Source organism: Zootoca vivipara, chromosome 2 (assembly GCF_963506605.1).
Source record: "Zootoca vivipara chromosome 2, rZooViv1.1, whole genome shotgun sequence".
Taxonomy (NCBI): Eukaryota; Metazoa; Chordata; class Lepidosauria; order Squamata; family Lacertidae; genus Zootoca; species Zootoca vivipara.
In genome coordinates, this window is record NC_083277.1 from 90,405,403 (window position 1) to 90,431,067 (window position 25,665).

The following is a 25,665-nucleotide window of genomic DNA, read 5'->3' on the forward strand; positions in this document are numbered from 1 at the left end:
TATTATTATTATTATTATTGAAGTCAATAAGTGAATCCGTGAATATGTTTTCCTCACACATGCTTAAAATCAGATTATTCCTCTGATATCTGATTCACAGTTCAGATGAAGGCAGGGAAATATTTTATAATTAGAAACATTTCCTCGGAAGCCGGGTATAATTCAGATTCTGAGGAAGATAAACATTTATTTAATAGCTCCTTCTCCCAGCCCCAGCCCCTTCAAAAAAGGCACAGGGTAGCAAGGATTTTTTTGCTGCTGTTGATAAAAAATCAAAACAATCTCCTAAGGAATATGGTTGGAATCAGAAAGCTCTATCTCAGCTAAGCCAGCTGTTGGGATAAGTTTAACTGCTCACTTCAGATGCTCCATTTTCTCTGAGCTGTTTACAAATGGTGAAGGAGAAAAAAAGAGAGAGAAATCTCAAGTCATAAAATACTCACAACAGGAGAATATGACACTCAAGAGCACCCCCCCCTCTCTCTCTCTCTCACACACACACACACACACACACACTGAGGAGGAGGAGGGGGAGAGGGAGGACGGGGGGAGGAGAGAGAAAAGTGAGCTCACGTTCACACTTTGGTAAAAAGGCTGGTCTTGCAATGCCTTTGAATATTTTACTTTTTGTCAGTTTCCCTTCAGAGTCATACACGCACACACACAAACACACACACGCTGAGCTGAAGTGAACCACAGCAAGGGGCTGCACTGGAAGATCTGAAATCTGATCACACACAATCTCTCTCTCCCCCTGATTATCTCTTATTACATACCTCTCTTTCTATATAGACAGACACACATACAGTACACACAGAGAGAGTGAGAGGAAGCCAGGAACAGTATCAGCCACACCACCCACAAACAGAACACCTTATCTCTTTTTGCTGGATACACACACACACACCCGCACGCACACCCGCACACACACACACACACAAAAGGACACACACGGAGAGAAAGAGAGACTCTCACAAACCTCTCTCTTTCCTCCTGGCTTCCCTGGAAGATTTTGCTGGCTGTTTTTCATGGAGAAAGTCCAAGGAGAAATGGAGATTGAGAGATGGGAAAGAAGCGAAGAGATGTCAGACGCAGAGAAAAAGGTGATTCAGGAGACATGGAGCAGAGTCTACGCGAACTGCGAGGACGTTGGGGTCTCCATACTGATCAGGTATTTACAATGGCACACAAGAAGCAAAAACAAAAAACCAAGCAAAATCGATCAAGGGCTGGATGGCAGAAACTGTTTCCCTCCAGTTGATCAGCTCTGGCTGGGGATGATTTCACTGCCTTTTTTATTTCAAGATGCATACCAGAGAAGGGGAAATAGCAGGAGGAATACCTCTGTTGCTGTAGTTGATGAGAATCAATATTTCAGCCAGAAAACTCATCTTATCCTTGTGGGTGCGAAGGGGAGGGGGGATTTGAAGGAAGGGATTCTGTTCTGTGGTTCTGATTTAGCTTTTTGCTAATGGAATTGAGCATACACCAGATTCCTGGGTGAAATAAAGCAACTTGTGAGCCAAGATAAATCCCAAACAGGGCTGCCGAAGCTTGTCAGTACCATCTGCTCATCAGCTGGGGTGCAATGTCAGTATAAAAAGATAATGCTGAACTTGTCTCCTGGGGCTGGCATGAAGGTTGCCGGTCCAGAGGGATGGAGGGAGAGAAATCCTGGCAGGTCCAGGAACACTTGAGTGCAAGGTGGCTGCACAATATTGTGAATGGTTACATAGCAGACGATGGTGAGAGTAACAGAAATCTATCTGAAAGGCAGGTGTGTTTATATGGGGCCATCCAGGTGGAACGATAAGAGGAGAAGCATAGATGTAAAACGGATATAGGTTCTCACCAGTGTGATTGCCCAAACCATTAAAACTGTCCATTAGTATTTAGCTTATTTTACTCCTATGCACTTCAGTGAGAAACCCTAATTGTAAATAGCCCCCAGGTAAGTGTCATGTGGTTTGTGGCTTTCCCCCAGCTATATTGTCTCTTTAGTGTTATTTCCATAAGTGGCCTTCTTTTGTGATTCTGAAACTACCCAGGACTCTCTTGGGCATGTCACAAATGCACGCACACACACACACACACACACACACACAGAGAGAGAGAGAGAGAGAGAGAGAGAGAGAGAGAGAGAGATCAGTGTAGGTGAGAAGGGAAATCAGGCCTGAGATGCGGGTTAGAGATGGGAGGCAACAGCAACAAGAAATTTTAAAGCTGATTGAAAATTCCTCTTTGGGCTTGGATTTAGAACTCCCTCTTCAAAACACAATAGGGGCACTAATATCCCCCCCTTGAGGCCTGTAATAGTTTGGAGTGGGGGAGAGAGTTAATTGGGGGAGTGATACAGGGGGAATGAATAACCCCCTCTTGCAACACTGTGCTCCAGTCTAATTCAAGGCCTCTCATGGCTGCTTTTAAGTTTAAAAAAGCAAACATTGGGAGATCCAATCGTAGATCTGCCATATCACGTGTAGGTAAGTGAACCTGCCCCCAGAGGTAGTCAATCTCACCCACCCAGTTATCATACTGATTCGCTCTTCTGAGCTGCTTGAAATGTTTGCAGAACTTCTTAAAGGAGTAGTCTTGTAATTGATGTTAGCTTGATGAAGAATGAGGAAGACTTTAGACCTTTGCCCGACAACTACGCATATCTATTCAAACGTGTGTTGATGATTCCTTTTCCCCTTTCCCCTCCTTTAAAGTTTCCTATCAAGAGTTTTTCTGTAGAAAACTGGAGTAGATGGTAGAATAGCCCTCCACTTAAAAAAACAAAAAAAACCCTCCAAGGTCTACAATCTTTTACAGAGATAAACGGTGTCATTGCAATTGACCAAATGGGATAAAAACAGAACTGCATCCCAAACCTTTAGGCAAGTTCTCTTTGAAATCTTCTGCTGAGACTTTTTCCTTTGCAGATCTTCGGCTTCTATGAAATTAGGAGAACCTAAGTTAGATTTAGAAGGTGCTTCTGAGTTTAATCATGCCCCTTGTTGCAGAAGAGTTCATAGTTCTACAGAGTACTGTCTAATGGTATAACTTTATTTCTGAATGCTGCACGGTGTTGATAGTGGCTGGAATGCTAACCAACCAAACCAAGTTTAGACACTTATCCCAAAACATCCTTCTCACCCTAAAGCCAACATCAGTCATTCAGGGCTCATATTCAAGCAGCTGTTTTCAGCTCTTGAAAGGGAGCAAAATACCCATATATCCAGAAATGGCTCCCTTGAATTCACACAAAATTACCCTTTTCTACTTCTTTATCATAAAAATAAATACATTATGCAAATTACATTGTTTGAAACAAAGCATATTCCTTTATATGCATGACATGAAAAGTTTCGCCATCTAAATATCTATGTTAAATGCACTGATAATGTTTATATAAAATGCTGATGATTGTATTCTGTGACCCGCCCTGAGACCCCTGGGTATACGGCGCTATATAAATTCAAATAATAATAACAATATAGCTAACATTTACAAAATTGACTGCTTCATAAAATAGAAAAACTACCCTATTTTTGTTTTGTTTTGTTTGTTTGTTAAAAAAACAAAAAGCCTTGAAAATTTGCCACTGGGCCTTTTCCTATCACTTGCTCTATTACAGAGCAATCCTATGTAGTAGCCTCTGTCATGCATATAACACCCGGGTGAAAGAAAGCCTAATTTCCCCCCTACAGCAAACCCTTCAGAACCGTTTCACACACCAACTTGATGCCATGCCCTGGTGGAACTCTCGGATCCCTGGCTACTTATTGATGCCTTCTGATTCCTGACGGTGATGATGGGTGATCACTAGGACAGCAGCTGAGACCCCCCAAAGTAGTTCCCACAGTGTACCCCACATTGGCAGGTTTCTCCCAGGCCAAGACCAGTGGCTTCGGCAGGCCAGCATGCTCCATGTGGCACCGGTAGCAGTCTCTGACCTGGGGATCCATGCTGAGCCAGGCATGGTAGGTCTCGTCAGAATTGGGAGCAATGTCCTTGCAAAAGGTGCCGTTCTCCATGGCCGCCCCATCCTTCCTCCAGGTGGTGTCAATCTCTTTAGGGGTTTGGCAGATTAGGGATTTCCAACCACCCGGAAGTACCTGCTGTGTCACCTTCCCCACTGGGGGCTCTGTCCTGAGCAGAACCTCCTTCCCATAGTCCAGGTATTTCTGCAGCCACTCAACATAGGCCTCCTCCAGGTGGCCCTTCCTGTACTTGTTAGTGGCAAACTCTGCATCCAACGGCCTCTTGGTGATTTGGGCCTCCGTTTCAGCTGCCATCCAGGTGAAGGTGTCCTTGTCGAAGCTGATGATGTATCTTTTCCACTACTGGACATCATCCTTCTCTACTTTTTGCCGATTATTTTTTATTGATTTTCCATTAAAAAACAAAAACAAATTGTCATCAAATTAATACAAATTTAAAAGCTGACTTCCCACCCCGCAGATGTTCCTACCGCTGCTCCAAATACATTAGCTTTTCAAACTTTCATTTCATTCAATAAAATCAAACCCAATCATATTACAACAATATTTCACCCCATCTCCCTGCACACCGGCTGTACAAGTACCAATTTCTGCTAAGACGTTTATATATTATTATAACCTATCCACAAAATAATCAGGTAGAGCAAATCCTCTTTTATCTGTCTCTGATAATCATTCATCAATAATTTAAAATCATTTCCCTCTGATAACCTCTCGGGTAGAGCTGTGCCTGAGAAAAACAAATCCTACTCTCTCTCTTTTAAACAACCTTTCCACTTTTTGCATCCAGGGCACTGCAAGATTTTTCCTCTTGTGTATCGCTGTCATAATAACCAATGGGTTGGTCATCCATATATCCCATAGCAATGAACTAGGGCAGCCCATGCCAAGGTTCTGACGCAGGAGTGTAAAAAGTACTCCTGAAGTGAAAGGAAGACAGCAGGTGAAGCTGCAGCAGGTGGGCAGCCACCCACAGGATCGAGGAGGGCCAGCGGTGGCCCTGCATCTCGACAAAATGGAGTGTGTGTGTGTGTGTGTGTGTCTTTCACTAACAGTGTCGTTCTCAATCCTCTTGCTGTGCAGTTGTCCAGGGTCCAAGGTTCTGGGCTGCTGACTCACGGCCTCAGGTTCCCTCCTTATGAAAACACCAAGCACACTCAGATTACAGGAAGATAAAGTATATATTTGCCCGTTCGTACATATATCCCATACTGATAGCAGAAAACAACACCCCAGCTTTTTAATTCACACAGATTCCTGGGTATGCATAACAGCCATCTTTCAAACATGGAATCATTGAATTGTAAAGTTGGGAGGGAATGCGAGGGTCAGCTAGTCCAGCTCTTGTAATGCAGGAATATTTTGCCCAATGTGGGGCTCGAACCCACAACCCTGGCATTAAGAGTCTCATATACTCTACCCATTCGGGCCTATGATCCACAGGTCATAAAATGCATAACACTATCCTGCTAGGGCAACCTAGCAACAGTAGGACAGACCCAGTATTCAATTTCCAACTTCCTAGATTCTGTATTCCTAGATTCTTATCAGGCTGCTGGTTTTCACTGACCTGAAGTCAGTTACAGCTGCGGCAGGTCAACTTTATATTTCAATATGACAGGTCGGCATTAAATGCAGGTCCATGTGTGACAGACGGCAAAGGAAGCAATACAGATCCCCTCTGGCCACGAGAAGTGTGGTTTGTGGTGGAGTGCAAAACCAAGGCATATGCTCATAGTAAAGATGTCAGATTACCCACTTGCCATGTGCAAGGAGCAGCGAGAAAGAGTAAACGCAGCTGCCCTGTGGAGAGCAAAAACACTAGGCTCCCCTTAAAGGCTCTTTCAAAAGGAACAGTGGAGGGAATGCCAGGGATTGGGAATGTGTGAAATGTCTGTTCTTTTTCTCCTCCCCATACTAGATCTGAGCCAATATTTCTCCCTGAACATTTCCCACAAATAAGGGTGGAGAATTTTGAGAGGTCGTTTGTGTGCACCTTGAAGACCTCACGCTCTCAGTTGCCTAGAGAAAGTATCGGTAGTATCTTAGATATTTTTGCTTTTCTGAATTACTTCTGCTTCCCCTTTTCCTCCTTTTGAAAAAGCCGTCATGCAAACAAGGGCACTTTATAGAGTGACCGGCACATGTGCATGTGCAGATATATGTGCCGCTTGTGCAATTTCCATTCTATGTTGCTGCTTTGCCTCAAATCATAAGCACATATGGGAAGGGAATCAAAGGTGCGTCAGCAAGCAAACACACGCACCTGGATCATCCTGGAAAATATGAGCCGTACGTGGAAAAAATATTGTTTGGCTTGTTTGTGATTCATAACCCATATATGGCCCAATCCTGCTCTAGCTGCATGTAGTTACACGTAGCTAGTTGAGCTATTTGAGTATCAGAATGCGTATCAGAATGCAGTGTTGATAGATATCTGTCCCCAGATGCTCATTTGGCCTCTTGTGTTTCCCCTCTCCATTGCTTGAACATCCGTGCGCCAGTTATTTAGGCATACCCACCCCACAAAGGAAAGTAAAGGAGATAAAATGCCACACCAGGAAGGTTTGGGATTAGTGTCCACACCAGTGGCACAACAATATCCGCATGAGAAATTGAACATGGCAGATTGCTGCAGTGTCCCTACTTCTTTGGGTTCGCTGTTATGCCAAACCAATGGCAATTAGATTCATAATGCACGTACAGTTGATACCTGTAGAGAATTGACAGTGGATTCGTTCAGTGCCTGTACAAAACAGCTGCAAAATGTTATTGCAACTTAGCTGAGGAAGTCGGAGAAAAGGAATAATGGTACAAAAGAATGAGCCATGGAGCTGGAAGACAGAAGCATTGCCGTAAACCTTGTTTCTTACAGCGCTCAAGCTGAAATTTCCAAGCAGGGGTCCACACAACAGCATTTTAAGAAAGATTAAGTGATCATCAACTGCTGTTCGTGATAGCGCTCAACAGATCTAAACATCACTTAGTGGGGAAAGGCGAAGTTTAGATTTCTCAGATATAGAAGAGGGGCTTTAAAAAATAATTTTCTCCTTTACCTCTCACAAGACTAACTCCTACATACAGCAGCAATGTTATTTCTGGGTCATTGTGTCAACAGGAAAACCATTCCTAACTAGAAACCAATAGTCAGGAAAGAAGGATTTTCTACTTTCCAATGTACGGCTAGGTGCTAAATGCAGCAATGTGACAGAGCAGAGAGATGTTTGGGTTCTCAGCCACAACATTTGAGGTGAACCAGTATTCCTCAGCCAAGCTTACCTCTCAAGACTTGTACATTTGACACTGAAAAATCACAGTAGAAATGGCTCAAAATATAATACATCCTGCTAAAAACAGATACGTTTTCTCAAGTTTGAGAGACCTACGATCCGATTCCAAATATAGTTATTGTTACAAAGTGAGGCCCATTAATTCCCAGCGACAAAATTCTAAGAAAGTTGAAGTTGTATGTGTTCCACAACTAAGGCCGACCATTTTAACAGTTTCTTCAGGAAGCTCTGTGTGTGCATCTTGATCTTGCGAATGCATTCAGCGTGATTCCAGAACAGACCACTCTCCAAGTATTGAGGTGTCTTCACAATTCAGGGCTTCCAAACCCTGTCTGAAGCACAGACTGAACATACGATGAGCCATGCACAATATCAGGGTATACCTGAATATAGTTGCCAACTGGCAACTGCAAAAGATCCATCTTCTGGTTGGTTTGGGGTGGGGAGAAACCATTACCTCTCCTGATCAAATGGTGTAGTTTGATACTGAAGGGCTTTTTCATCTAGCTGAAGGAGGCTGAGCAGGCAGGGATTCCAATGCAGCCCTCACAACCAGTCAAAAACATCTCAAGGTATAAAACTGAGCTGGCCCTGCCAGGTAGCAGGGTGAAGAAACCTGCTTCTGGTGGCATCATGAACGTCTGTATGTGTGCACACTGGATAATAGATGAAGGCAGGAATTGATGTGTGAATGGGGCAGCAAGGCTTTTTATAACGTTGGTGCTGCAGGAACAGGGCCCTGTTTGGCCTCTGCTGCAATTAGGAAAATGCCATACTCTGGCTCTGGACATGGCTACTATCTATAAAACATTTAGACCTGCAGTAGTCCCATTGCCTTTCACATCTTTCCTGGGTAGTAAATCAGCACCAGTTAAAAACAAGCCTATTTGCCCAGGCTTTCCATTAGTGTTGAGTTTAAGGTACCAGATTTTATCATAGCTGTCAAGTTTTCCCTTTTCTCACGAGGAAGCCTATTCAGCATAAGGGAATTTCCCTTTTTAAAAAAGGGAGAACTTGACAGCTATGGATTTTATTCCCTGCTGCATACTTTTGCTTTGGGAGGGGGTAGTTGGATGCTTTTAATTGTTGCATTTGAGATTTTTATGGTTGGTTTCATGTTGTAATCTGCTCTGAGATCAATCTGATGAAAGGCGGGGTTATAAACTGAACATATAAAATTATTATTATTATTATTAAGCATATTAACACATGGATTGTGTTCTGGCACCACGTTCAATGAATTCACAATACTATTAATATTATTAAGCAGTATTTCAGTCTGAATGGTCTTAATAAACTAATACTTGGATGAAAACGTAGGTTGATCTCTTCAGACTAGTTGCTCTGAGGTAAAGCCGGATAGGGATTACGCCAGAGCAAACAATTTGAAGACTACAGTGGTCTTCAAAAACCGCCTTCAAAATAGATGAATGCAGGAATTGATGTGTGAATGGTGCAGCAAGGCCATTCAGTCTACAGACTGAAAAGAATACATACGGCAATGTAACCAATATACCTTTCCATGAAATTTAACAGAAACCTGCTGCCAAACAGCACCGTTTGTTTGCAAGGGAAAACAGGTAGGGTGAAGCGATCCTACCATGCATTGATGGCCTCCTGTTTCACTGTTGGCAAGATGGGAGGTGTCGCTGGAGCCAGTTTTTTTCTCCTTCCTTCACGCGGACAATGAGAGGGAACAAAATATGTAGAGCTGTGCACTTTCTGTGGGCACATCAAGGCTTTGGATGCACCCCCAGCATGCATCTCTTCCTCCAACTCCGCTAGCAGCACACTTCTGGCACAACATCTAGACCAGCACAAGGGATTTCCGGCGGAATAACTGTCCTGCTGGCATACCTTCATCTCTGCCGGTAGAGCAGTGCTCATCCCACAATGCTAAGGGCCCTGAACTGGCTTTATAGAGAGTACAGGGTCACACACTCAGTGTGTGAAGCCAGGCTCACTTCTTGCGTGTGGAAGCAGCAGACGCCCTTCTTCTCAAAGAGCTTGTAGAGAATAATGGAAAAGAAATGAACAATAAGCAGGTGTTGTCTTATTAACCGATGCTTCCTATAACATATTAATACTGATAAAAGTCCTAAGAACACAAAGGACTGAGCATGGCCATCCACATACAGTGGTACCTTGGTTCTCGAACTTAATCCGTTCCGGGAGTCCGTTCGACTCCCAAAACTGTTCGAAGACCAAGGTTCAGCTTCCGATTGGCTGCAGCAGCTTCCTGCACTCAAGCAGAAGCCGTGTCGGATGTTCGGCTTCTGAAAAATGTTTGCAAACTGGAACACTTACTTTCGGGTTTGCGGCATTTGGGAGCCGATTTGTTCGGCAACTAAGCCGTTCAAGAACCAAGGTACCACTGTAGTAAGTTTGTAGCAGTGATAGAACAGGCACTATTCTTTTCATTGTTTGTTGAAGCTGCTTTCAGTGTTCCACTTTTGCCCACCTCTGGAAAATGTCTTGCAGGCATCCATGAGACTGAGAAAATGTCTTCTTTCTCTCTCACACCCTTTCTCTTTCCAAACTTTTTTTACTTGACTTTCCTGCTTTTCATATTGCCTTGAAATGCTCCCACCCATCACTCGCACTATGAAAGGGCTGGACTAGGGTATTATACCTATCGTCACTGGCCTAGTTAGCACACCACAGTAAACCATAATTACTATTTTATCATCCACACACCAAGCTGGATCATTTTCCCTCCCCACCTGCTCTGGGAAGGAATGAAGCATGATCCCTCACTTATTGTTATCTCTCAACAAACTTTGACTGCAGATTGAAGGTTGTTTGGAGCAAAACAAATCACAACCCCTAGTTCAGACATAAAGCCGAGCCAGGGATCATGGCTTGTTTTCCCACAACATGAGCCAAGAGAAGCACAGTAGAGTGAAGTGGGAGCAATTTACTTGTTCATGGTAGGTTTATGCATTGCCAGGGGTTGGACTAGATGACCCTCAGGGTCCTTTCCAACTCTACAATTCTGTGATTCTGTTAACGAGCTCACTGAATGCGTCTTGACTCTTGATGTTCTTGCATTCATTGGAATACTTTCAGTAACATTTCAAACTCCTGCTTTTATAGATGTAATTTTAAATCACAAAAGAGTTGCATGATATATTATTTTATAAGGACATTGGTTGGAATTATTTTATATCAACTTGAAACGGAATTGGTACTGTGGTGTAAATGGGAAGCAGAGGTCAACTGCTCTGCTTGCCCCCACGATGGCAACCCTGTGCATTCTCTGCAACTAAACTGCAGCATCATCTCCTGAAGGAGACCCGGGACTCAGCTACCTTAGTAAAGAAAAATCATTTTAAATGTGTTGCAACACTGTGACACCAGATGGCGCTGTAGAGTTCCAGCTTTCGCCAACGTGATTTCCCGTTAAGAGGTTTACATTGCGTTTTCCTGAAACTTTTTTGTTGTTGTGTCTAGATCCAGCCCCAGCGACACTTCACGCATACGGTATGTCAAATGTAGCCATGTTTCACAGACTGGAGAGGAGCCAAGATAGCAACATTGTTTAAACAAAGGATTCAGGTATAGATAGATCTGTTGCCCAACCTTGCTTTCTACCAATAATGCAATTACTGCTGGGTAAATGGTAGAAAGCATTATTAAAGCCAGAAGGATTCAATACATGGAAGAAGAAGCCCTGTTGAGGAAGAATCAGCTTAGCTTCTGCAAAGGGATGTTCTGCTTAGCCAACTTCTTGCATGCTCGCCTTGTTCCCCTGAACTAGCAATTTTTGAAACGAGTCCATTGGACTCTAAACCTGCCTCTGGCTCCTCTGACTTTCTTTTCTGCTTTGGTCTTGTGTACATCATTTATCACTTTTTTTAAATAAAAAGATCCCGTTTGTTTTCCTCCAAGATGCTGGAGGGGTTTCGTAAAGGGTCCTTTCACACACCCATGCAGTCCTAATAACTCACTGTATGACAGGAAGAGGCCAATGAAGGAGACTCAGGCGGAGGAGAGTGGGAGGGAGGGAGGTAAAGGAAAGAGCACAAATAAATCCTAATTAGGGAACACTTCCCAGATCCCTTCCTAACCTCCCCTCCCCTTTCCCCTTCACTTTGGAGTTACTCTGGTGAGTGCATGTGCGCCCTCAAAGCAGGATGCATGTGGTTTGAAACGAATAGTACCTGTGTGATAGCAGCTCTCCCACCCAGCTGGCTCCCTCGCTCATCTCATGCCTGCGCATTTTGCAGCTGGGTAATTGATCATTGCTTCCCTCCTGGAGAACTAGGTCATGTGGAGAGGCTGTTGGGGAGGCACGTCGAGAAGAAAAGCAGTACTCAGAATTGTATTCGGCTGGCTTTTGCAGCTTGTCTCTGTCACCAGTAAATAATTCAACAACTCCACTGATGTACAAATTTTGGGAGAATTTGTGGTCCATGTCACTTGCTGTATCATCTGCATTTGAGCATGCCATAAGTGATCACAAGAGAAGCAGCATGGTGCTGTGCTAAGGCCCTGGGTTCAAATCCTTATCAGCCACAGAGTTACTCGAGGTCTGTCCAAATATTGTTGGGCTATAGCTCCCTGACTTATATCTCCTTTTCCTAGCCTCTAAAGCAGGCATCCCCAAACTTCGGCCCTCCAGATGTTTTGGACTACAATTCCCATCATCCCTGACCACTGGTCCTGTTAGCTAGGGATCATGGGAGTTGTAGGCCAAAACATCTGGAGGGCCGCAGTTTGGGGATGCCTGCTCTAAAGGATGGTGGCTTATGAAATTCCCAAAAAGCAGCAACAACAAACCCATACCCAAAGTTATTAAAGGGACAGAAGTTTCATGGTATCCATAAGGAACCATGATTATCCAGACCAGGCATCCCCAAACTCGGCCCTCCAGATGTTTTGGGATTACAACTCCCATGATCCCTAGCTAACGGGGACCAGAGGTCAGGGATGATGGGAATTGTAGTCCCAAAACATCTGGAGGGCCGTGTTTGGGGATGCCTGATCCAGACCGTGACAACGTTTTAAGAGCATTTCTCCACATGGCAAAAGGGATATAACGACATAATGTGGGAAATGGTTAACCCAGGTTCAGGTTCCAGAAAATAGGGACTGTCCCTGGGAAATAGAATCAGCAGTTGAAGAATGTGCCCTGTGTGTTACTGTCTAGTATGACTTGCTGAAAGGCTGTAGCTCAGTGGCAGAGCATCTGTTTTAAATGGAAAATGTCCTGGGTTCAAGCTCCAGGTAAGGCTGAGAAAGACCGCTGGTGCCAATCAATGCAGGCAGTTCTGAGCTAGATGGGCCAGTAGTCTGACCTGGTTTAAGGCACATTCCTACATTCCTGTGGTTGAATGGAAATTTGAACCCAGTTCTCCCCACTCTTCAGTCCAACATCCTATCTGCTGTACCATCCTGGCTCAGATGTCAAGTTGGAAGGGACCCCAAGGGTCATCTGAAGGCAGCCCTGTTTAGGGAAGTTTATAATGTCTGACATTTTAATGTATTTTTTAATCTTTCATTGGAAGCCACCCAGAGTGGCTGGGGAAACCCAGCCAGATGGGCGGGGTACAAATAAATTATTATTATTATTATTATTATTATTATTATTATTATTATAGTTCAACACCCTTCAAAGCATACATCTTATCTAAAGCATACATGACAGGTGGCTACTAGAATTAGGAATGAACCAAAATATGGGGCTTTTTTATTTTACAGAAATAAAAAGGTTTGGCCCACTCAGAGTGAGGGCAAGAAGCAATGCCCTCACCCTGAATTGGCTTTGTGGCATCACCATGTAGCTTGATCTGCTTAGCTACATGCCGCTCCTGGTTAGCTAGAGATGCCTTCCTGAGCTGTACCTTAAAATTCCTTTAGCCAATAAGGGCCTAGCACTCTGGGCTCATTCTTTAGGGGGTTTATCACACACTTACAATGATGAACACCATACGCAGACATTATCATTGAGGCAACGTCATATGAACGGAACATTGCAGCCTTAAGAAAACATTCAGAATCTGAAGGTGGAGAGGGAACAACTGTTCATCACATACAAGGAATGGATATTCCAGGCAGCAGGTTTGAATTAGAGGGCAGTAGTTTTAAATTAAACATTAGGAAGAACATTTTGGGTGCAATCCAAGCTCAGAGCTAGATGCACTTAAGACCATTGATTTCAATGCTAGTTTGTGGTCTGTGACTGTAAGAGGAGCTCATTGGTGGAAGAGCTGCCTAAGGAGTTGGAGTCTTAGAACTAAAATCACAGGCAGTACCTAAAATGGCAAAGTTGGGATACAAATCTTTCCATTGTGGGCAAAAACTCCCAGCAATGTTGTGTGATTGTATTATATGACCTCAGTAATCAATGCTTGTGGGATGCACAAAGTTCTTTGTGTATATTATCAGTATTCTAGGATATTTAAACAGCATTTTTTTAGGACTTCACTATCTCATCCATCCTCACAGCAATTGAATGGAGTCAAATTGCCAAATGGTGACCATTTTATTCAAGTTGCAGCAACACAGATGCCCCAAATACTGTGGCACCTCAGAGGCTCATGATGAATTGCTCTGCAAGAGAGAGAGACAAGTTATACAATCCATTATCCAATCCATTATCCCATCATTAAAACCTCTTCAACCTTGGATAAGAAGTAGGTTAAGCTGAGAAAGACAGTGACTTGCCCGTGATCGCGGAGTAATAACTGTTGCTTTAAGCATTAAAGACCCCCCTACATGGAAGGCACTTGGACCTAGGAATTAATATGCAACCTGTGTGTGCTCTAGGACTCGTGCACACATTTACTCGGAAGCTGTGATTGTCCAGGCAGCGATAAACCCTGAACTTCATTGCTATGTAGCCATGAGGAAATACGTAATTGTTAGCTTTATGTAGGAGAACCTTCACTGTGAGAAAGCCACAGTGGGGAAACTGAAAGCTTCTGCATTTTGCATTAATTTCATCTCACTATAATTTAACCCCTGAGAAAACAGGCCAGATTCATACTTGATCTGACTGAAGGGCTCCATGGTTGAGAAGGATCTCACTGTTGCAGAAAGCAAAGCACCAGAAACTTATGTGACTGAACTTTGACCAAAAAGGTTTACTAGTAAAGATGACTGTTGGCTTATCTGGGCTCTAGAATGGCTTCTGGGTTTTTTTCTTTCTTAGTTCAATTTTGCTTTATTTGGGGGTTTGCATTGTTGTTTCGTAATAAAGTTACAAAAGAAAAAGCAGAAACATGTGCAAACCTGTTACACAATTTTTTTAAAAATGAGATCTATAAAGTTACCAAATTCTTGTATTCAGCACTGGTTAGCAGAAGTATAACATATAAAACATACAATGAAGGTGGGTGTTCTTTGTTAAGAATAGAAACTTTATTAATACTTAATACAAATGTATGCAAGTAAATTTTAGAGGCAGTTTACAAAATGTTTTCTAAGAGCTAAGACATGTTAAGAATGGGAGCCATTCTTCTACAAACTTAACGGGGATAGCTTCTAATTTCTCTAAATCACAGCCTGCAGTGTCTCATATAATTCTTGAACGCCAAACAATAATTGCCTGACCAATATAGCAAGCAAATTTGTATTTCAATATCTTAAATTTAATTTTGCAAATGCAAATGCTAAACAGGACTGAGAAACCTTACATGGATAACGGATGAAAATAGTTGGTGTGTATTTTAAGTGTTAAGAACCCAGGATGTTTTAGATTATGTAATCTTTGTGGAGTTTGTGTTTAAATACCAGGCAGTTTTCGTAACAGTGGAACATGACAAACCTATATTCATTTTGACTATATTTAGTGTGTATTAGGAGGTTAATCTTTCCCTTAACTTTGCAAAACCATTCCAGAAAAGGAAGGAAAACCACTAAGGAAGCAATGAATATTTTAAAGATACAAAATCTGTCATGAGTATGACACCCAATCCAAATGAATTCTCACAAGGCTAAAATCAGCTCTAGATCAGGTTTTCACAGGTCAAAGTTGATCTCATGTCATCTGTTTTTATCAGGCATATGGGAAGAAATTACAAAAACGAATAGTTTGAGTGGTGAGCCTGCAATGGGTCTGTACTTGCTCCTTTTCCCTAGAACTGAAAACATCTACAGTTCTTCCTGTTTCCTGCAGAAGTCCATGGCAGAGAGTGTTGATTGGCTGGTATGACAATGCCACCTTCTCACCCCGCACCCTGCCCCTGCTCATCTGGCTGTGCAAGGCACTGATTGGTTGGCCCTCGTGGCAGTCCCAAAGCCACTCATCGCCAGCCATCAGCATGCCTCCAGTGAAAAGAAATAAAGAAAATGATTGGCAGGGTTTTTTTTAAAAAAGAAAATGTTTATACATTTAAACAGATAAGCTTCCCCCCCTCCGCACACAGAAAACACCAAAAGCTTGTCCAAAGTATTGTGAAGGGTGGGGAGTAAACATTGGAATTGGAGGTGAATTGGAGGTGAATGAGTTAGCAGAGTGAAAGAAAGAAAACAATAAACTTTACTACCATCCCACTTCATGGATCAATGCCTTGTCGTGGCGAAGGGGCTTGAATAACTCAGAGAAGCTATGAGCTATGCCATGCAGGGCCACCCAAGATGGACAGGTCATAGTGGAGAGTTTTGACTAAACGTGATCCACCTGGAGAAGGAACTGGCAAGCCACTCCAGTATCCCTGCCAAGAAAACTCCATGGACAAATCTCTCACTGCCTCCATTTCTTCCCCTTCTATTTGCCAGGAGGTGATGGGACCAGTGGCCATGATCTTGGTTTTTTTGATATGGTCTGAAGCTCAACATCAAAAAAACCAAGATCATGGCCACTGGTCCCATCACCTCCTGGCAAATAGAAGGGGAAGAAATGGAGGCAGTGAGAGATTTTACTTTCTTGGGCTCCTTGATCACTGCAGATGGTGACAGCAGTCACGAAATTAAAAGACGCCTGCTTCTTGGGAGAAAAGCAATGACAAACCTAGACAGCATCTTAAAAAGCAGAGACATCACTTTGCCGACAAAGGTCCGTATAGTTAAAGCTATGGTTTTCCCAGTAGTGATGTATGGAAGTGAGAGCTGGACCATAAAGAAGGCTGATCGTCGAAGAATTGATGCTTTTGAATTATGGTGCTGGAGGAGACTCTTGAGAGTCCCATGGACTGCAAGAAGATCAAACCTATCCATTCTTAAGGAAATCAGCCCTGAGTGCTCCCTGGAAGGACAGATCGTGAAGCTGAGGCTCCAATACTTTGGCCACCTCATGAGAAGAGAAGAATCCTTGGAAAAGACCCTGATGTTGGGAAAGATGGAGGGCACTAGGAGAAGGGGACGACAGAGGACGAGATGGTTGGACAGTGTTCTCGAAGCTACGAACATGAGTTTGACCAAACTGCGGGAGGCAGTGCAAGACAGGAGTGCCTGGCGTGCTATGGTCCATGGGGTCACGAAGAGTCGGACACGACTAAACGACTAAACAACAACAACCATCCCACTATTTATGTACAGTACTTTAGCAAGGTTTATTTGTTTTTCATACACCTGACATGAAATTGGCTGATTTAGAAAGAAGTAGCAGAAATCTGAAAAGAGTTGTGATACTTGACTTGTGAGCTTGATGAACAGCCATTGTTTTGTAGGAGAGCAACTCTCTCACACATAGAACGTGTTTCAAGGGTTTTGCTTGAATTTTTTACCATCTCCTTGTCTTGCGATTCAGCCAACATCTGCACTATATATGTAATTGTAAATAAATTTCAAACCTGTTTGGTTCCTCCCATGGAGCTTATCTAAGGAGCTCTGGGAACTTGTAACTCCTGTGGAGAGTCTTGGGATCTCTAGGAGAGATTTCTCCAGGGTTATCTTGGAAGCCAGAAAGGAAGCACAAAAGGAAGTACTGTATCTGTTCCAACTCTATGTCTTTGCAGACGGGTTGTTGTACCAAGTTGCGAGAAGCAGCACATACGAATATTGCCCAAAAGAAACTGGGCAGAAAAGGGGAGAATGTGCAAAATGCAATCAGACTTCCAGCAAAGTCTTTGGGGAGCAGGGATGGGGATTTCTGAGTATGAGATCAGATCATTTTTGGCCTAGGCTACAGAAATTGCTGTAACGTTTCTTGCACCGCAGGCACAATTCACATTCCTGAACACTAAACAGATAGTCAGAATGAAGGGATTACAGAGCCACAGAGTGAAAAGTTAGATTTATGAATCAAGGGATGTTTGGGCTTCTGGAAATGGCCACAGAGTGAATCCGAGGGCCATTATGCTGTCTAGTGGGATGTGTTGCCTATGGTGGTGAAATGACTACACAGGACAAAATTCTGTAAGGCTGGTAATTACTTCAGAGCACAGCGGTGGCCTCTGCTCTTTGAGACGAGCATCTCTGAAAGCCTTTGATAAATCAAAGCAGCCCAGGCTGCTGAAATCACGATAACAGTGTTATTAAAAGGACAAGCATCTGTCTAGAATAGGTCAACTGCAATGGCTTAGCACTCTGGCAGAAACAGAAACAGCCCTTCTGTTGCTAGACGGTCCACATTTTTCTTTGGTGCCAGGCTTTAGGAGAGCTCGCACAAGAGATGGATAGACAGAGGAAGGATGGGGATGCGAGGGAGAATCCATTGCACTTTGTCATATACAGTATTCAGACTGGCTAGCGGGTCCCTGGAAAATCTGCATTGAAAGGCAAGTTAGGTACTTCACTTCCACATATCACACAGCAAGAGGTAGAACAAGCTTATGCATTCATACTACCGTAGGAGAGATGGTGGGTGGGTGGATTAGATGGATATCATCTCTGTGCTTTTTCAATTTTAAGTACCCAATGCACTTGGATAGCTACCCAACAGAACAGGTAAATGTGGCTCAAACAAATGACAAGGGTACACCTTACTTGGCAACCATGGGAGAAGTAAGAAATCTAGGCAGTGCCGGAAGAACCCATAGAATGCAAGAGACTCTGAGTAAACCAACTTCCAAAAGTCAGTGGGTTTTCTCACTATAACCTGGAAAATCTATGCTGTGCTTTCCAAAATCGGATCCTCCAGATTAGTTATTGGAACCTATTAAATTGATTACTTGCCCTCCTTTAAGGGGCATATTGCCTTCGCAAGGTGGTATACAAAAGCAGTTTAATGCACATTAACATCATTTGGTGTGTGTGTGTGTTTTGAGGGGGTCATTTTGTCGCAGCTGTCAATTGATTGTGAGAAAAAAATCCTTGGCAATCTGCTGGAAATCATCTGGAAATCTACCAGTAGTTCTAGATCTTTTTTTCTGACTAACTTTGATTTAGAGTTGCCAAAAAGAAAGTTACTGTAGCATCCTGGAGGCTTACCCCAGCGGTGTATCTGAAGCTTGAGAAGGTTTTCACGACACACATGTCCTGTTAGCTTGATATAGTCAGGGTTGTGATGCTAAATATAAATCAATAAACAAAGCAACAGTTCTGTGCCAACGTTACTCAGATTTTGTGCCAATTAATTAAGCAGTGTGCATCTATTTCTTTATTCTGCAAAAATTTGTTCATGGACAAGTCTCAACAAGCCTTGATAAGAAGCAAAGAAATTTGCAAATCACGAAAGACTTACCCCTGACCACTAGAAAGCCAGCTCAGGCTCTATGATTTCACCAGGCATTGCCAAAGTTATCTTCACAGTCCTTTATGGGTTAGAAACTTGTTATCTATCTATATCATCTATCTATCTATCTATCTATCTATCTATCTATCTATCTATCTATCTATCATCTATCTATCATCTGTCATCTAGCATTTATCTATCTATCTATCATCTATCTATCTATCTATCTATCTATCTATCTATCTATCTATCTATCTATCTATCTATCATCTATCTATCTATCTATCTAGCATCTATCTATCTATCATCTACCTACCTACCTACCTATCTGTCAACAAGCCTTGATAAGAAGCAAAGAAATTTGCAAATCACGAAAGACTTACCCCTGACCACTAGAAAGCCAGCTCAGGCTCTATGATTTCACCAGGCATTGCCAAAGTTATCTTCACAGTCCTTTATGGGTTAGAAACTTGTTATCTATCTATATCTATCTATCGATCGATCGATCGATCGATCGATCTATCATCTATCTATCATCTGTCATCTAGCATTTATCTATCTATCTATAATCTATCTATCTATCTATCTATCTATCTATCTATCTATCTATCTATCTATCTATCTAGCATCTATCTATCTATCTATCTATCTAGCATCTATCTATCTATCTATCATCTACCTACCTACCTACCTACCTACCTATCTGTCCAGTGGTTTTTTTCTGGGAGTATGCAGGGGTACGCATACCCCTAAACATTTTGTGAATCTTTGTACTTTTGTCCATTTACTGTATTTATTTCCCCCGATTTGAACTATAAGATGGTGATTTACTTAAGTCAAGATGAGAGTAACCTAAACTATTTTTTTAATAGAAAAAAAGTACTGTTTCTATCTATTAAAGCTAATAGGTTCAGATGTTTTATTTTGTAACAAGTGCCCAGTTCCACGTATCGGTAAGAATCATAAAATGCCTCCAGCTTTTGAAAATGTTTTATGGACCTTTGTTTTGAAAGCCTCATGGATTAAATTTTCCTCAGGTTACACACTTGTTAGGATCCATCCTAAATGGTTCCAGATGCACTGACAGAAGAAATAAGATTGCCAAAGATAGTTCACCCATTTATAAACTTGGAAGCGTTGGGATAATGCTGGAGAGATGATTGCGATGTCAAGCTACAGTCCCTGACAAAACATGAGATAATGAGTTCACTCCTCCAGCATATTGAACAAATATCTGATTCAAAAAGAGAACCCCATAACACATTCCCAATGCTTGCGGCAATCTTACACCTTAATGAGATTATTTCCCAACTTCTGATGTTGATTAGGAACACAGCCCACAAATCTACATCTCCTGAGCAAACCCCCCCTCACACACACACACTAGTTGTGCAACAGCAAAGTTTTTCTTTAAGCCCCATTCATTTCAAAGTGCCTTGGTCAAAGAGTTTCTCAATGGACTGGGCCTAAAAAACCACGTTCCCAAAATGCTTAGAGAGGAAAGGGCCCAGGGGAATTTAAAGGACATATTGTCCATGTTTGTCCAGATGTATGTCCTGAAACACAGAAGAGGAGGCTTAGAATGGAATTAATCAGAGAAAGAATTCAGTGGAATCAGTATTCCGGCATCTGCTTTTTATCAGTTTAAACTGTGCATGTTATGCCATAACAAATATTAGATTTGCAAAAGCTTGCAGCAATATACAATAATATATTTTTTTCTGAAGCTTGATTTCACGTGGCTGTTTTCTCCCACCATGAGATTATTCTTTTTTTAAAAGCCTCCTACCCATCCCAAGTTGAAATCAACATGGCCATCATTCAGCATGCTGATGCAGATATATCTGGGCTTCAGTAAGAGCGAAATCAGAATGCGGCAGCTAGACTGATGACAGGGAGTGGCCACCAAGACCACATAACACCGGTCTTGAAAGATCTACATTGGCTCCCAGTACGTTTCCGAGCACAATTCAAAGTGTTGGTGCTGACCTTTAAAGCCCTAAACTGCCTTGGTCCAGTATACCTGAAGGAGCATCTCCACCCTCATTGTTCAGCCTAGACACTGAGGTGCAGCTCCAAGGGCCTCCTGGCAGTTCCCTCACTGTGAGAAGCCAAGTTACAGGGAACTAGACAGAGGGCCTTCTCGGTGGTGGAACACCCTCCCATCCGATGTCAAGGAAATAAGCAACTATCAGAGTTTTAGAAGGCATCTGAAGGCAGCCTTGTTTAGGAAAGTTTTCAATGTTTGAAGGTTTATTCTGTTTTTAATGTTCTGTTCAAAGCCGCCCAGAGTGTCTGGGGAAACCCAGGCAGATGGGAAGGGAATAAATAAATGATTAAATAAATGGTGGTGGTGGTGGTGATGGTGATGATGATGATGATGATGATGATGAAAAACCTCTCATACTGAGGCCTAGAAAGCAGAGATAAGCAAAAGTGTGGATGAGCCCTGAATGTCATGGCAATGTATTAAATAATCCCAATTGAATGAAAAGCCATTAAAATAATAATAATAATAATAATAATAATAATAATAATAATAATAATAATAATAATAGCAGCAAAGTATGCCTGTACAGAGAGGATTCTGAAGGGGTCAGATCATTCCTTCAATTTCCAGCATTCAGGCCATGAGTGCTTATGTATCCAAAATGACCCCAGCACAAAGGGAGGAGGGGTATTAGGAGGCTTGGGAGTGCTACAAAGTTCACATATCTCATAAGGATGGAGCCCTCAAGGCAGCTCAATGAGGACCATGTAGGCTCACTACTAGACACAGAATGCTGGCTAGCTATTTAGGGGGGGGAATGGAAAACTGGGAGCAAGGAGTTTATGCCCATACTGTACTCAATAGTGAAGAAAGGCATCTTCCCACCTACCGCTCATGCTTTTAATGCCCTTTCGGTTCTGAGAAAGGGATATATTAGGCATTCGTTTTGTGAAGGAGTCCGCCTATATTGCTTGGTTACCGGTTTCCCCTGAGTAATGGCCAACTTTGGGGGTTCCGAATCAGGGTTGCCTAGCTCCCTGAGGGAACTGAGGTAGGCTGTTGAACTTGCAGGATATGATTAATCGGCAATTTTTTTCTAGACCGCCTGTTGACCAAAGCCTCCCAGGTTGTTTACTGGGCAGGCTTGTACTGAGCACTTTGCCCCCATGCAGAAGCACCTGGGAGTTTAAAAGCATGCACCCATTCCCCTGTCAAAAGCAAACTTGATAGTGAAAATAGAAGTCGGGTAAATAAAGGAGGGAAGCTTGTGGGGGCGGGTTGGTGTTGGGGGGTGATTGGTATTTGGTGAAACTTTGTATATATTTTTTTTTATTATTTTTTATTATTATTTTGTTTGTCTGTTTGTTTGCTTGCTTTTATCGTTATTATTATTATTTATGGATATTACGGATTATTCTTTATGGTTATTGGTTTACAGATTATTTGTTTATTTGTTTATTGTTTATGTTGAGTTGTATAAAGATTGATGCTCAATAAAAAAAAAGCAAACTTGATAGACTTGGCATTTGGATTTAATTTGAGAAAGGCTAAAGAAAACACAAGAGGGAAAAGAAGACGAAAAAGAAGTGGTTCCCTTTCTGTTTCATCTTACAAATGACTTCCTCCTCCTCACCCCCCCTCAGTCTCTAGACTTTTTTCTTCCTTTTTTTTTTGCTGCCACACACTCTTCACACATCAAAACCTATTTTAGGCTGGCTGATAAATCCCAGATGTCTAGGGAAGGCAGCAAGGACTATGGTTATTCCATTCGCGGCTTCACACGGTTTTCCTGGCAACCTCCTGTGTGAGATTCAGCCAAGTGGGAAGAGCAGAATAAAAGGGGAATTGAGTCTGCTTCTTGGTAGTGTTGTGTGTGTACAAGGGGGCTGGAGCAGTGAGCCAGGATCTCAGAGAGCTGAGGCAACATTGGAAGGCGTGGCCTGTGTAGACATCTAATCTGTTTCAGTCTGTACCAGGCTGAAATGAGCTGAGGCAGGTGTTTGATGTGCAAACAATGCAGGTTTCAGGGGACAAGTGGCTAACATTTCCTGGGTTGCCTTCCTATGCAACACACAGGGCTCCTCTAGAAGAGACCTGTTTATTCAGCATTGATTTGTGATTAGATGGTTAGGTGATGGGCACTTCAATGTGACCTGTTTATTGAGCTTTCCTCTTGATTTGTTTGTGTGGATTTGTTTGTGCTCTCCCACACTTTTAAACACATTTCCCCATCAATTCCCTCATCGCAACAAGTCCAGTCTTTCGGGGAAGCAGGTTTGTTGCACAAAATCTCCCCATCAACTTTAAATGTGCAATCCAAATTTGCCAATATGTGATTAAATAGCTACTGAGCTGTGGTTCTTTCATGCTGGATCCTGGGCAGTTTTGCATATGTACTGCCTTCAGACTTACAGCAACTATAACTCTGCTATGTGCAACAAGTGCTTGATAAAAGCACTAAAAATATACCCAAATAGTGATATGTAAGGCAACTATAAAGAGTCGGATGCCATTTCCAGAAAGCCCAGACTCATATACCGTAATAAATAAATAAGACTTTGGACCCTCTGGAAGAGGATGGGGCGAGGGTCATAGTGCTAATTTGTTTGTTATAACTTTTTATCTCATGTAATGGCAGTAGAAATAATTATGCACACATGAACACACACTTGCGACTTGAGTTAGTCTCTGAGTTAGGTGACTCTTAAAAGGAGCTCTGACCATTAGGTCCAGTCGTGACCGACTCTGGAGTTGTGATGCTCATCTCGCGTTATTGGCCGAGGGAGCCGCCGTACAGCTTCCAGGTCATGTGGCCAGCATGACAAAGCCGCTTCTGGCGAACCAGAGCAGCACACGGAAACGCCGTTTACCTTCCCACTTGTAGTGGTACCTATTTATCTACTTGCACTTTGACATGCTTTCAAACTGCTCGGTTGGCAAGAGCTGGGACCGAGCAACAGTAGCTCACCCCGTCGCAGGGATTCGAACCGCCGACCTTCTGATCAGCAAGCCCTAGGCTCTGTGGTTTAACCCACAGCGCCACCTGCGTCCCTAAGGTGACTCTTAGGAGTCTCTAAAAACACCTATTGAATTATCTTTTCACCTGACTCCTACTGGCCTCAAAATCAGGTTACATTTCTACAGAGTTCTGCACCTATGGTGGTTTTACCCCTGATGGCGAAATACTAGAAATGGGTTTTATGAGAAATGAATATTATTTGGGGGCCTGGTGTCCCTTATGAACCTGAGATGTGTCTCTTTTCCATATCTTCTGACCAAACATGTAATTTATGCCCAAAGGGCTTAGTTATTTTCATGTTTGTTGCTGCATTATTACACAGAATTGGAAGGATGCATATAATCTGACTCTAAATGAACAGTATAAAAAGCTTTTATTTATAGCAGTATCAGGGGGGGGGAAACCACATATCACTAAAAAGTACAAAGAGGTAAAGCTGCTGTTGAGGTAGCCATTTATTAATCATATAAGTGATTTAAATAAAAATTGTTTCCCACTACATCATTTATTTATGTAGAATTACTCATAACTGCCTCCCTTGGTTATGTCAATTATATTTTAAGTCTCTCTATGGAGGAGACACACATACATAAAGAGAGAAATAAATAGAGCTAAATGTTTATGTTTGTTTTGATGTTATAAGCACATGTACTTGTGGATTCTTGGTATATGTTTTCCTCTTTTTCATTCTGTTTTTCTTTTTCTTTGTTCTAAAACAGGCATCCCCAAACTGCGGCCCTCCAGATGTTTTGGCCTACAACTCCCATGATCCCTAGCTAACAGGACCAGTGGTCAGAGATGGTGGGAACTGTAGTCCAAAACATCTGGAGGTCCAAAGGTTGGGGGTGCCTATTCTAAAAGGTAATGAAATAAGTAATATGCATTGATATTTCTGCTATATGTGTTTTTGAAAATAATAATAATAATAATAATAATAATAATAATAATACAAGAGATCAGCACCAGCACTGCCCTGGTATGCAGATAGTCCCATTAATAGACAACAGTTCCTAGGATTCTTTGAGGGGAAGCCATGACTGTTTAAAAGGATATGATAGTGCAGGCATAGGCAAACTCGACCCTCCAGATGTTTTGGGACTACAATTCCCATCATCCTTGACCACTGGTCCTGTTAGCTAGGGATGATGGGAGTTGTAGTCCCAAAACATCTGGAGGGCTGAGTTTGCCTATGCCTGTATTAGTGCTTTAAGCATATAGTGCAGACGGGAGCCAATTACACCCAACATATATCTCTTAGGTTGACTTAGCTTTCCCATTTTCTTTCTCTTCTTAACTGCGCTGTGCAGGTTTTTTGTCAACTTCCCATCTGCCAAGCAGTACTTCAGCCAATTCAAGCACATGGAGGACCCGCTAGAGATGGAGAGGAGTCTGCAGCTGCGTAAACATGCCAGGCGGGTCATGGGGGCTATTAACAGCGTGGTGGAGAACATCTACGACTCAGAAAAGGTCTCCTCCGTTCTAGCCTTGGTGGGCAAGGCGCATGCTGTCAAGCACAAAGTTGAGCCAGTCTACTTTAAGGTAAAGCTAAAGCCAAGTCTTTGTTCATTAATGGATAACAGGAAAATACTTCAAATATGGCGGATACATAGCTGCCAAGTCTCCCGTTTTTCGCGGGAAACCCCCGTATTTTAAACCGTTTCCCGCTGCAGCCTGGTTTGGAAAAAATCCCGTAAATCCCCCAGATTTCCTACCTGCCAGGGAGGCTCCATTTTGGGTGCTGGCGCCGCCCGATTTCCGGTGCCCAAACATGTGCTTGTTTATGTCCACCACTGGGCAAAGTGTGAATTCCTGCAATTCTT

At 42.6% G+C, this 25,665-nt stretch overlaps 1 protein-coding gene across 3 annotated transcripts in view; it reads left to right on the forward strand.

Moving 5' to 3' along the window:
* The first annotated feature begins 763 nt into the window (after window positions 1-763).
* Window positions 764-25,665, forward strand: part of CYGB (cytoglobin) — a 52,759-nt gene continuing 27,857 nt past the window's right edge. For 2 of the 3 annotated variants that reach the window (XM_035104553.2, XM_035104554.2), the window contains exons 1-2: window positions 900-1,171; window positions 25,153-25,384. In XM_035104553.2, the coding sequence (XP_034960444.2) occupies window positions 1,029-1,171; window positions 25,153-25,384 (375 nt within the window). In that variant the 5' untranslated portion in view covers window positions 900-1,028. Of the gene's footprint in view, window positions 1,172-25,152; window positions 25,385-25,665 lie in introns of all 3 variants that reach the window. The other variant, XM_035104552.2, reaches the window with a different exon arrangement.